The 12,986-nt window shown below is 37.6% G+C and overlaps 1 protein-coding gene across 1 annotated transcript in view; it reads right to left on the reverse strand.

Annotated features, from left to right (window-relative positions):
- LOC140234689 (proteasome maturation protein-like) overlaps positions 1-12,986 on the reverse strand; it is a 92,215-nt gene that overhangs the window by 41,657 nt on the left and 37,572 nt on the right. Inside the window, exons 4-5 of the mRNA XM_072314724.1 lie at positions 1,215-1,316; positions 348-441 (exon numbers count right to left, since the gene is read on the reverse strand). Of these exons, the coding sequence (XP_072170825.1) occupies positions 348-441; positions 1,215-1,316 (196 nt within the window). The remainder of the gene's footprint in view (positions 1-347; positions 442-1,214; positions 1,317-12,986) is intronic.

Consider the following 12,986-nt stretch of genomic DNA (forward strand, 5'->3'; position numbering starts at 1 on the left):
AACTGCACGGTGAATGAAAAAAAAAAAGAGAAAGAAAAGATTATATTGTTGAGATGATCAAGGAGATATAAGCCGAGCAATCAGGTCATGTACTGACTTCAAATATCCTGCCTTAACAAATCAAAGCTACTGGCTGACAAATGCATCATTTGGACTTGATGGCCGTCAAAACCCATACCGTTACTTACCTTCCCTTGAAGTCTGACAGTCCAAACTGACCAATAATGACCAATGATTTACAAAAAGCCAGCAGAATGGGTCATCATATATACTGTTACCAAATTTACACACAGACACAAAACACACATTGACACACACTGACAGATTAAGACAACCAGCGACCGTACCATTTAGGACATCTTCAAATCCAATTTCACAATCTCGTCCTGTGAGGGAGTCGCTCAGCGCGTTTGATGAAGGCAGAATGTCAGAACTCTCAGACTGTGAAAGGAGCACAAAATACATTTTATTGTACATTTTTTAATCCTTCATAAAGGCTATTCTACAGCCTGGGTTTTACCTCATTGAAATAATCTTCAATCAGCACTATATACACTGTAAATCTTTCATATTACTTCAGTTACTGTGTTTGCATAAAGTCATATCTTGACTGGTGTATCATGGAATTTTTAACATTTTATCTTCAATGATGTTAATGCTGTGGAAAAAATAATCCATATTTTTCTCACTTGAAGAAGTTCCAAATGGAAGGTCTTGAAGACACTTTGTACATCAAAATGCACCACTCATGCTTTATGTAAAGCAGAAATGCAACTTTTTAATCTATATAAATCTATATAAAGACATCTCATACATGGTGACCTTCTGATGCATACAATGTACCTTCCATACAATGACAGATTACTCGGAATCATCACACTCTGGTTCTACGAAAAACAAAACAAAACAACAGAGATTTCAAAGAGATCTAAAAGGAGGAACACAAATCCTACAACCCCCCCCCCCCCTTCAGAGCCTTTTGTACGAATGTGGTAAAAAGAGTGAAGCAGGATAAACTGACACTAAACAGTAATAGATAACATAGACCTATCCCACTTGTAATTACTAACATTTGTGAGTAAATTTTTTTTTTTCATTTATTTTCCCTTACCTACTAAGACAAATTAACAAGCAGAAAAATACACACTAATAGAATGAAACAACATATTCATCAACTGAGAAAAAAAAAAGTAAACTCTTTGCAGGGAGACTACCTGTGCCAATATACTGCGTTCCATCATGAGCCTGAGTGGTGCGTGCATGCCCTGGACCGTCCTCAAATTGGCAAACTCCTGCTCTTGATGGTTCTTCCAAAACTGTGATTGGAAAAAAGGAATGGAAAAAAAGGAGAGAAATCCCCAGTAATAATAATGATAATAATAATAATAACAATAATAATAATAATAATAATAATAATAATAATAATAATAATAATAATAATGATAATAATAACAATAATGATAATAATAATAATTATAATAATAATAATGATAATAATAATAATAATAATAATAATAATAATAATGATAATGATAATAATAACAACAATAATAATAACAACAACAATAATACATTTATATAGCACATTTTCCATACACATATACTGTACAGAGTCTATTATAAAATGGGTCAAGAATGTAGCCAATCATGAGAAGTGCTAAAATGAGGTATGTGTGTGCTCTTTATTTTCTGATATTCCAAAATGAACCAGCCGTTTAAGAAGTAGGCAACAAAAAAGCATACCAGCACAACATGTTATCCTATGGCACATTACAAAAAAAAAAAAAGCATAAATGCCTGCTCACTGACCTCACAATGCATACTATGGCAGTATACATACTCAGTCACTTGTTACTTAGCACGAAGCGCACTCTCTCAGTCACAAAATATTTCTGTAAACACTTCCACCCCCAGTTCGTGTAGGAGAGTTTGGAAAGAACATCTTTGGACATCTTGGCTTTTGAGCAAGTTGTACAGATAGGTGACTGGTATTCTCTGATAAGGGTACGTAAAAATGCTGTTAATTTTCAAAGCATCTCATAAAACAAACTAGACTCGGAATTTGTCAAGACTGACAAATTAGGTGATCCGATTTTTTTTTTTAAATCAATGATTCGACTCCTGATCGCAATAGGCATGACCATATAGGTTTCATCTGTGTTTAGAGACATTGGCCGTGTAGAAAAGGGAGTCAGACCTGCTATCTTGGGTACCGAATTCCGTATACACTATCGAAGATACAGAATGAAGTATATTTGACCTTTGACCCCACTTTGCACCCCCAAGATGGCATCTGAACAAAAAGTTGTATTTTGTGAAATGATTCTTGTAACATGGTCTTTGCGTGTGCAAAATATGGGAAAGATAAGACATGTATTCACCAAGATACAGGATGAAACATTTATGACCTTTGACCCTAATTTACATACACAAGATGGTGTCCGATCAAGTAGTTGTTATTTTATGAAATAATGTACGTAACATGAACTAAATATGTGCAAAATATGGGGGTCATAGGGGCTGTTTTTCTTGAGTTATTGCGAAGAAAGTTGGAAAAAGAAAGAAATATGAAAATACATCGAAGATAAGCTTGAATTTCAACCACGTTTTTGGACGTGATCCCGACACCATTTGAAGACAAAGGGCTCGCGTACGATAGCGCAAAGTTTCAGCTACAACATATTAAAATCTGGGAGGAATTCACCGAAGGGTAAGTGAGTTAGTGCTCGATAAAGACATTCATGTCAATTTTCACATCTAGAGAAATCCCCTCCCATAGACATAGTACGTCACAACGAAGATAAAGAAAGAAGTACATATGACCTTTGACCCCACTTTGCATAGAGAAGATGACATCTGAGCAAAAAGTGGTTATTTTGTGAAATGACCCTTGTAACATGGTCTTTACGTGTGCAAAATATGGGAAAGATAGGACATGTATTTACCAAGATACAGGATGAAACATTTATGACCTTTGACCCTAATTTAAATACCCAAGATGGCGTCTGATGAAGTAGTTGTTATTTTATGAAATAATGTACGTGACATGAACTAAACATGTGCAAAATATGGTGGTGATAGGGTATCTTTTTCTTGAGTTATTGCAAAGAAATTTGCAGAAAGAAAGAAATATTTCAATACATCGAAGATAAGCTTTAATTTCAACCAAGTTTTTGGACGTGATGCCGACTCCGTATGAAAAAACGAAGGGCACATTCACGATAGCCCAAAGTCTCAGCTATAACATATTAAGATTTGGGAGAAATTCACCGAAGCATAAGTGAGCTAGTGCTCGATAAAGATAGTCATGTCAGTTTTCATTTCCAGAAAAACTGCACTCCCATAGAGATAACACGTAAACTGGTCAAATTTGACAATGTTACTTTCAATCCCTTTTTACGAGGTGATGCCGTCATCCAATCAAAATGTTGTTATCATATGACTGAAAGAACATTTAATAAGCTACAACATATTGAAATTTGGACGAAAATCAACAAAAGAATAAGTGAGATACGCTTGAGTGAACTTGAAATTTGATGACGTCATTTTGAAAATTTACTTTTTTTACTTTACATGTACAACTCATCAGCTTTTAGATTATGTAAAGAAAATGGGGGGTCACCGTCCATCCTGACCAGTAAAATCGGGGTTAAAATTGGCGGTTTTTTGGCATTGTTGCACTGTATATCGCCATTGACGCGCGCGGAATTTCAACTTTGACGGGCCCGTATGACGTCATATTGAGTCGGATTGACTTGAAACTTGGTAGAAATATTCCTTGACATTTCAGGCATTCGATAAGTGTGCAAAAACGGGAAATTTCTATTTCATATGAGCTGTGCGTGCGTACATGTGCGCGCGCGTACGCGTCCGTCCAATTTTTTCAATTTTTCAAAAAATGTTCCAAATGGTCTGAAACGTGTGCAAAAAAAATTTGAGCTCGATTTGAGCATACAAATATTTCAACGCGCGCGTACGCGCACGTTTTAAGAGAAAATATGAATTTTGAGAAGATGAGTAGAATGCGCATAACTTGAATTTTATGTGACGTAAATTTCATTGAAAAATTCCATTCCATTAATGAGATATGATTGAGAATATGTTTTCATATAATGACATCATAGTGACGTCACGGTCGACTGATCACAATGATTTTACTTGATTTGTCGTCTTTGGGACACGATACATATATGGTATAATTTTGGCATTGATAGGAAGATTACTTTCTGAGCTAATCGAAACACAACTTTTGTCCAGAAAGAAAGAAAGAAGAAGAAAGAATCCGTACAGATACAGAAGGTGATCCGAGAGGATACTCGGATCACCTAATAATGCACAGATGTAAGTTTGTGACATTAGTGGAGATGCGGCTCACTATCAGGTATTCACAATGTTGTGCATTTTTCACCATCGTAAATACCCTTGAGTGCGCTGCATCTCCACTAACGCTCTCACCTGTGCATTATTCACATCGGAACATAAAATGCATATTTGAATACCAGGGTGTAGATACCACCAGATCAAAGTACATTGTATGTTACATGAACCAGCACATTATGCACAAGGCACATCTCTAGTTTTTCTATAGATTCTGCAGTAGCGTTACACAAATGCAGTCACATGACTTTCAAGACAGAATGACATCCTAAACACTTATCATCACGATGACAGTGATGATGATTATGATGTACACCTTGAAAACACACACACACACACACACACAATGGTAGTACTGAAATAGCTTATCATTGATACAATATTACTCATTTTATAGGCAGTTGTTGTGTAAGTATGTGCAAGGGCTGTGTGTGAGACTGACTTTGATTATTCTTAGGAACAATATGAAAGAATTGGAGTATCATGAATCAGAAACACAGAAGTACAACATGTACATGTATGCTACATCACCAAGAACACACTCTGTACAATGACAGCTGGAAGTTAATACTTCCAGCACTTCATAAACATGCAATAGTTTTTGATTAAGTGATATATGGTGTTAATCTGCTTCTCTTTGAGTAAAAGGGTCTGAGCTGACACTCTTTGGTGTGAAAGTTGGCCTCAAGTCGACAGTAAAAATCTTGCCGAAAGGCAGCAGGAAAACTGACCCAGTCTGCCCATCAAAATCACTCCCGAATGACGGAAAAGAGGAAGTGCGTCTGTTCACAGGTGTTTACGCACGTGTAAACAAGCAGTGGCCACATGTTTATACATCTTGTGGTCCGGAGAAGAGAATGTGACGTCTGTGTAAATACAGGCCAGGATGCGGAGGAAGACAAGCCGTTTGAAAGCGTTCAATTGTTCTTCGTAATCATTTCCTGTTGAGGAGCATTCAGGTGGACAGAAGAAGTGTATCGAAAGATGACGAGGGTACAATCTTTTGCTTTCAAAATGCAGTTGATGGGATACCTCAAAGAGCTACAGGCTGTAGTAACCACTTCTGGCACGATGACCAGGAAATATTGCATCTTATAGATATCTTCATCAAATTGTCCAAAGTGTCAAAATGACAAGAAAAAAAAAATACACATTGAAAATCAGACATAGAATAATTTCAAAATCTTCAAGTTGAACCTTTCACCTGTCACTGCTACACATACTACTCATTCACAATGAGTTTTACTAATTCAATTCAATTCAATTCAATTCAATTCAATTCAATTCAATTCAATTCAATTCAATTCAATTCAATTCAATTCAATTCAATTCAACTCAATTCAATTTTATTCAACCATACTAAGAGCTGAACATTCTGTTACAAGTGGCTACCTTTAGACCTTCAGATGAAATTGAGTAGACAATGAGATGAAAAAAGAAAAAATATATATACAGAAAAGAAAGACAGAAAATGGAGGAAAGAGAGGAAAGATGAAGAAGAAGAAGAAGGAGGAGGAGGAGGAGGAGGAAGAGGAGGAGGAGAAGAAGAAGAAGAAGAAGAAGAAGAAGAAGAAGAAGAAGAAGAAGAAAACCTGCTCTATGTTGATGGGAGTGGTTCTGATGGTGACTTAATTCCGGCCCAGATAAGCATGAACCTTATCACTTGCACTTTCCTGATCTTGATTAAACCTCAACTCCCTTTTGCTTCTAATCCAATCACATCTTGCAGAATCACATATGATCATAATGGTCTCTGAGGAGGTGTACTCCCCTCATTTTTGGGGTCATTTTCCAGAAAGTTGTGATAATACCAAGTATGCAACTTATAATCTGATCGAGGTATTTCTTTTCTATAATACTCTGCATTTTGTGCCTTTGTATAGTGTCATCCTGCATTAATTAAACATAAAATCCCAACAAATTTCAATCTATGTTAAATCCCATATATTTTGATGTTTTTAATAGCAATTCCATTCGAGACTTTTCCCAAATTACATCTGCACCAGGTCTGTCCAGAATGTATCCACATCCGAAGTTCAATTTTCATAACTAGATCATATCTATACAAGTGTAAGAAGTCATTAATATCAATGCACTCTAGATGAACCAAAGTGGTAATCCTATGGGACAGCAGTAAATGTTAATGTTGAGCCATTCTCCTTCTCTACCTTCTGTATAAGTTGTTATTTTCATGTACAGATACTTTCGCGCATGAGGAGGTAACAGATATTTTTGTGAGATGTTGTTTTCTTGAATGGATGCCCAGGCAATTGCAAGTGCACTATCAACCCAGGGTGTGGCGACATTTTTGCATGCTGTTCAATTTACGGTGATTCTCGAGAATCAAACCCTCATGAAAATAACAGCTTATCCCCAGCGACAAGACCTCGTATCTACAAAATGTCAAATGTTCAGGAGAGCAAAAAAACATGGCAGCCAAAACACTGTATCCAATGGGATAGACATTCCTTTGACATGCCATGGTGGCTTCATTTTTGGGGTAAGACATCTAGGATTTGGACAGGACATCACTTAACTGATTATCTGACCATTAACTCAAAAAAGTCATTTTCACCAAAATTGCAGATACAAGGTCTTGTCACCCCAACGATGTTATACAGCATCTTCCTTTCCCTCTCTGATTTTTCTTTCAGACTACGGTGTTTTCGTACGGACATATATGATAAAGCACATTCTTATGTGTCTGAATGCTCTTTTATTGATACGTTGTATGGATACAAGTCATAGAATGTTCATGTAAAAAATCATGGTTGAGGATCATTTCAATATATGACATAAAACCAAATTTATTTGTGTCTGGATATTCTCATATCCATACATCGCATCAGTGGGTGGGCTTCATTTGCTGTACCCACTAGGGTTTAGCGAGCACTACCACATGAATGCACCGCAAAGTAGAAACAAAATGCGCAAAGCCCTTCCAAGTTCGAGCTACGCACGGGAGAGACTCATACATATCCCTCAGCTTCCCATGACATGTGACAGTGCATGAGGTTTGATGCTGCCATACAACTGATGTCTATTGGGAGTTGTGTCTGAATGCTCTCAGATTGATACAAGATATATCCATACGATATATAGATATACGATTAATAACTCGATGCCAAAAAGTGGCCAGCCTCTCTCTCAACACCCACACAAGCAATATATGTCTCTCTAGCCGTCTCTCTCTGTCTAAGCTATCTCTACCTCTAGCTTAATGGAATGATTTGTGGGAAGTATGTAAAAATAACTTCACATACATCGTATACATAAAGATTACTCACTCTTGATTCTGCTTCCTTAACCATGCCAGGATATTTGATTAACCAACTGCTAATGGGCTTATCTGGGGGAATTCATTAAATCAGACACAATTAAACTTTGTGGTTTATAGGAGAATTTCATCTTGTTGGCACTAGCTGTGTCTTCAAGTTTAAAGTTGTAGTTTGGCAAATTCCATCACTTTCACAGAATCATGAGGAAGAAAATATTGCACACTTTCTACACTTTTTTGACAAATTCTTATTTTCAAAGTCAGTATATCTATATTATGTCCAACCATGGATTGTATGAACAAAAGGCAGTTTCACTTAAAATTACGCCAGGATTACATATTCTGTGCTATTACCTCCTTTTGGCGTAATCATGATGACTATGGCAGCGAATCAATATTCTCACAAGTAAACATAAAACTGTAATCCTTGCAACAACAATAACAAAAAGAAAAAAAAAGATGACTTGCTTTGTTTCATGCAACACGAGTGTTTGAAATAATATCCTTAAAAGTTTCCTCGTGAACAACTCAGAAGACATGATCAGTCAGAATTGATAATGCTTGTCAGTGCTGAAGTTTGAAAACCAGCTGCATCTAAACGTCTGTCTTCAGTTTTAAAACACTCACAAACATATTTATGTGCTGGATACTTCTTCTGGTGTAATGTATAAGCTGTTATTTTCGCGAGGGTTTAATTTTCGCGAGTTTCGTGAATCACAGTTGGATCGCGAATTTAACAACACACGAAAATGTCTACATGCGCTTTGTTAATAGAGCACTAATATAAAGGTCGGCATTGACTCGTGAAGACAACACCTCGCAAAAATGTCTACGACCTCATCATTCGGGAAAATATCTGTACGCGAAAATAGCAGCGTATACAGTAAATCGTGTCCTTGAGGGAACAGCTCCTGATTAAAATGCATGTTTGTTTCCATCAATACCAACCCACACAAACTCTTCAATCCTCAACTTCTGATCTCATGCATAATATTCTGCTTTCCAAGAAACCTGGGGGAGGGATGAGCTTTTACTCATTCTGGACCAACACTGTGGAATTTACTTCCATGTGAGCTAAAGACTCAAAACTCCATACGCAAATCTTTTAGGAGCAACCTAAAATTCTATGTTTATAAGCATGCATTTTGAAAACGGACATTCATTTCTTCTTCTTCTTCTTCTTCTTCTTCTTCTTCTTCTTCTTCTTCTTCTTCTTCTTCTTGTGCGGATGGTGCAACGAAAGGGGGACCACTCTTCACCTGTTTCTCACCTGCGAGGCCATACAACCTGTCTTGGACCTTCTCCACAACCTGCTATCGCGTCTTCTACCTACGGTAAAGCTCGACTTCGACCTCTACTGGACACTCGTCCCACACGCGCAAGGTCAAAGCAGGGAAGCCGTGTGCCTATCCAATTATTTGATCATCAGTCTAAAGAGCACCCTCTACTGGCTGTATCGTACCTCTCGGTTCCTAAACCCGATCCCCTTCTGGACAACAAAAATAAAGAACAGGGTCACTCTTGAATATGAATTTTATAAGCTAAAAAACAACACGAGCACCTTCACAAAACGATGGTGTCATAACAACTCACTCTTCACGATGCACGGGGAAAACATCACATGGTTGATATAATAGTTGATATTATCGTCTATGACCTCCACTTGCTTTTGTGTCACTCTTAGCTCAATACACCTTAAGCGAAAGTACGAGATTTCTTCATGTTGACTGCATACACAGTCATATTGTTCGCCTTGTATGTACGCATCATAACATCGTACCAATGTGAATAGCATGCAAGTGTGGTGTAAACAAAGTGTCTTTTTCAAAAGCCACAAAGTTTTTCCTTTCTTCAGTGTAGAGCTCACTGCCTCCCCATAACGCGGCGCAATGTTTTGCTATGTTCATACATTATCCGCTGCTAACACAGTATATATACGCCATAACCTGGCAAAACAAGCACATTTGAGTTACTCATGTACACCCGCTGAAAACAGCTAACTAGTTTTAACATTGTCACGAGCATTCTGCTAACAAGCTGACTGCAGCACTTTGTAAAAACCTCTTTTAGTTGCTATAATAATGCAATCATGCCGACTGCAAACGCAGTCCTCGATTAGTGTTAGACCTGACAGTTACACAGAGTCTATTCATTTCCATTTTCTACCGAATCCCCTGATTTGCATTTAACACCTCGATTCTACCGCATGGAAATTGTAAATCACCCGTAATGTATTAAATGCCAAAAATAAAAGAAAACAAGGAAAAGTAGAAATTACGCGGTGCGTAATATATGTCCCCGCCGGAAGTAGCATTTAGTAGCAAAATGTACAATATAGGTAAAAAGATCAAGGTCAAAGGTCAAGAAGTCAAAGGTCAAAATTCTGTGTAGAAGTTTTGAAGCCCTCACCTAGTGCCATCATATAAAGCAATCGGAATCAAAATTGGGTTAGAAATGGCGAAGGAGTAGCATTTTGAAGCAAAATGTACAATATAGGTCAAAGGTCAAGGTCAAAGGTCACAACTGAAATTCTGTATAGAAGTTTCAAAGCTCCCATGTAGTGCTATCATATAAAGCAAACAGAATCAAAATCGGGTTAGAAATGGCGAAGGAGTAGCATTTTGAACATTTTGATCACACACGGACGCACACACGGACGGACGGACGGACACACGGACGGACGGACACACGGACACACACACGTACGGAGCCCGTTTCATAGTCCCCTGCTCGAACTCATTCGGCGGGGACAAAAAAAGAGAAATGAAAATGTCGAGGGCGAGTATGTTTCCCCCCTTTTTTAAGTATTTTGTATGTCTACACCGCATTCACTATGTGAAAAGTGTGCAAGAGTGATAAAGTACCATTTGAAAAGTCAAAAAAGTCTTCTTCTTCTTCTTCTTCCTCTTCTTCTCTTCCTTCTTCTTCTTCTTCCTCCATGGTATTTGCAGTCCTTTTGCTTTGGTGTAAAGTGCTTTGAGCATTTAATCACAATGGAAAATGGTGCAATAGAAATTGTATGTATGCACTTTTATTATTATTATTATTATCATCATCATCATCATTATCACTATTATTATTAGCATTATTATTATTACTGTATACGCATACATTGTGAGGCTCAAGGTTTTTATTTCGCAAATTCACAACACACGGAAGTACAATGTATTATTAACTCTGATCCCGACATACTTGTAAATGTCACTTGCACGCTTTGATACAATTTTCCATCCATTACTGTTATAAAGTACTCAAAGATCACAAATTCAACCACTTGCAAGATTGTCAGGAAGTCCCAATTCACGAAAAATTAGGCTCGCTAGCTATATGTCATGTAAGGTTTAGAAACAGGAACATTGAAATCACGACAGGCAAAAAGGGGAGAACAAAATTATGGCATCAAGCATTCTTGCAGTGGGCAACTACAAGATCACGCAATACTCAAACAAATATCTACATATGGAAATTGGGAATTTTTTCCCCCCATTTTTTTCAAGGCCAAAGCATGAAGAGGTTTAACCAAAATGATATTGGAACAAACATGACATCAAACTGAGATGACAGTTGTTCTTTTGAATGACATGAGGTAAAAATATAACAAACTGGAAGAGGAGGGTATAAATTATACTTTCTTTCTCACGATGAAAGCAACATCCCTTGATGCCACTCAACTCAATCATTACAGCGCTATGAGACAATCTGGAGATTTTGGCTCCACCTGGATTTTCACGGCAGCTATCAATAGTATGAGGCCCATTCCTACTTGGAGCTCTTTCAGCACCCCTTTTTTTTTTTACAATAAGAAGAACAGGATACAATCACAGAGTCATTAGGAGTTATCAGATGGGCTCTGAGCTTGCATGCAACATGTAGACATATATATCTCATCAAAGGTGTACTGTTGAGGATGCATTACAGAACTGAGGTGTAACAACTGTCTGGTGGTAACAGATGATTAATGATGACAGAGTTGTCAGGGCTTCTGACATGTTTACAAACAACCCCCGATAAAATAGGGGGTATTTAAACCTATCTCACCGCCCCCATCCCAATTATGCAATCAGCAAAGACGCTTGGCAAGACTTCAAGATTTACTTCATAGTTCACAGAATCTTAAGCAGCCCCCCCCCCCCAAAAAAAAAAAACAAAAACAAAAAACAATTCAGTAAAGATAAAATTGAATGACAGGAAAGCTCAGTTTGAGGACAGAGCAACAGATCATCAAAGGAAAAATTGATTTTTCAAATCACATATCACGAAGGTCACGACCATGTGAAGCCCTACATACATCCCTATGGTGCCCTCACGGTTAAATGTAAATCTGATCGTAACAGGTAACACTCCATATTTGGAGAGAAAGTTACTGCATTTCTCACACGAGACTAATTCTCTTCCTGAGTGTTGCGAAGTTAGAGACACACTGCTTTTGCACATACTTTATTGAAGGCACAGGAAACTGTATCTTCTTAACTTAATTAACATCATTGCCGAAGCTACAAATAGCCTTTAAATCTTGACTTTACAGTAACTGCTTTCACCTCATTCATTGTCGAAACAATGAATTTTCCTTTCATTTTTCAGCTCCATGGGTGTGAGATCAAGGATAATGTCATATGTAGTGTGGCTACAAGTGACAATGAAAGGGGACGGGATACATCAGCGTACCTATAATAAGCATGCATAACAAATACTTGGCTGTATTTGGTTGGAATTGTCAAAATCTCTCAGGATGATTTCACTGAATTCAACAAATGATCACTTGATTAAATCACTGGAATGACAGTAATCAGCTTAAAATGAAAAATTCAGACTTTGTGCACAATGGTCTTTTTTTGTTTCCTTTCACACCAGCAGGTTACTCCAAACGCGACTTACAGTTTAAATTTGCCTGTCAGTGATGGTGGAATGATGAAAAGGATAATCGTCTTAAGGGAGTGACACACCTCCTACTGGCAACGTTCCATGCCCACATCCAATGCAACTTAACCCAGCTCTAATCACTCACATAAATTTCACATATTTATTATCAATGGCATTATCTACTCTCATGATACCTACATCTTTGGCAAACGTGATATGACAACCTTTTTCTCTGAAGGCTGCCCTCAAGTGATTGATTTCGGAGAGAAGTGGGAAGCCGGGATAATTCGATTCTCACCAAGTATGAATCAGCAAGAAAGGTTAACAGACGGGTTTCCTTTCCAGAAATTTATTGCGCTTTCCTGTGAGATTTCCAGTGAAATTCCCGACTCGGCGGACTTTTGCCTCTTTTCATTTACTACTGCTCTCTTTCCTTTCACACCACTGACAGAGAGGGAGCTTTGGATGGACT

The sequence above is a fragment of the Diadema setosum genome, chromosome 11 (genome assembly GCF_964275005.1).
Source record: "Diadema setosum chromosome 11, eeDiaSeto1, whole genome shotgun sequence".
NCBI lineage: Eukaryota > Metazoa > Echinodermata > Echinoidea > Diadematoida > Diadematidae > Diadema > Diadema setosum.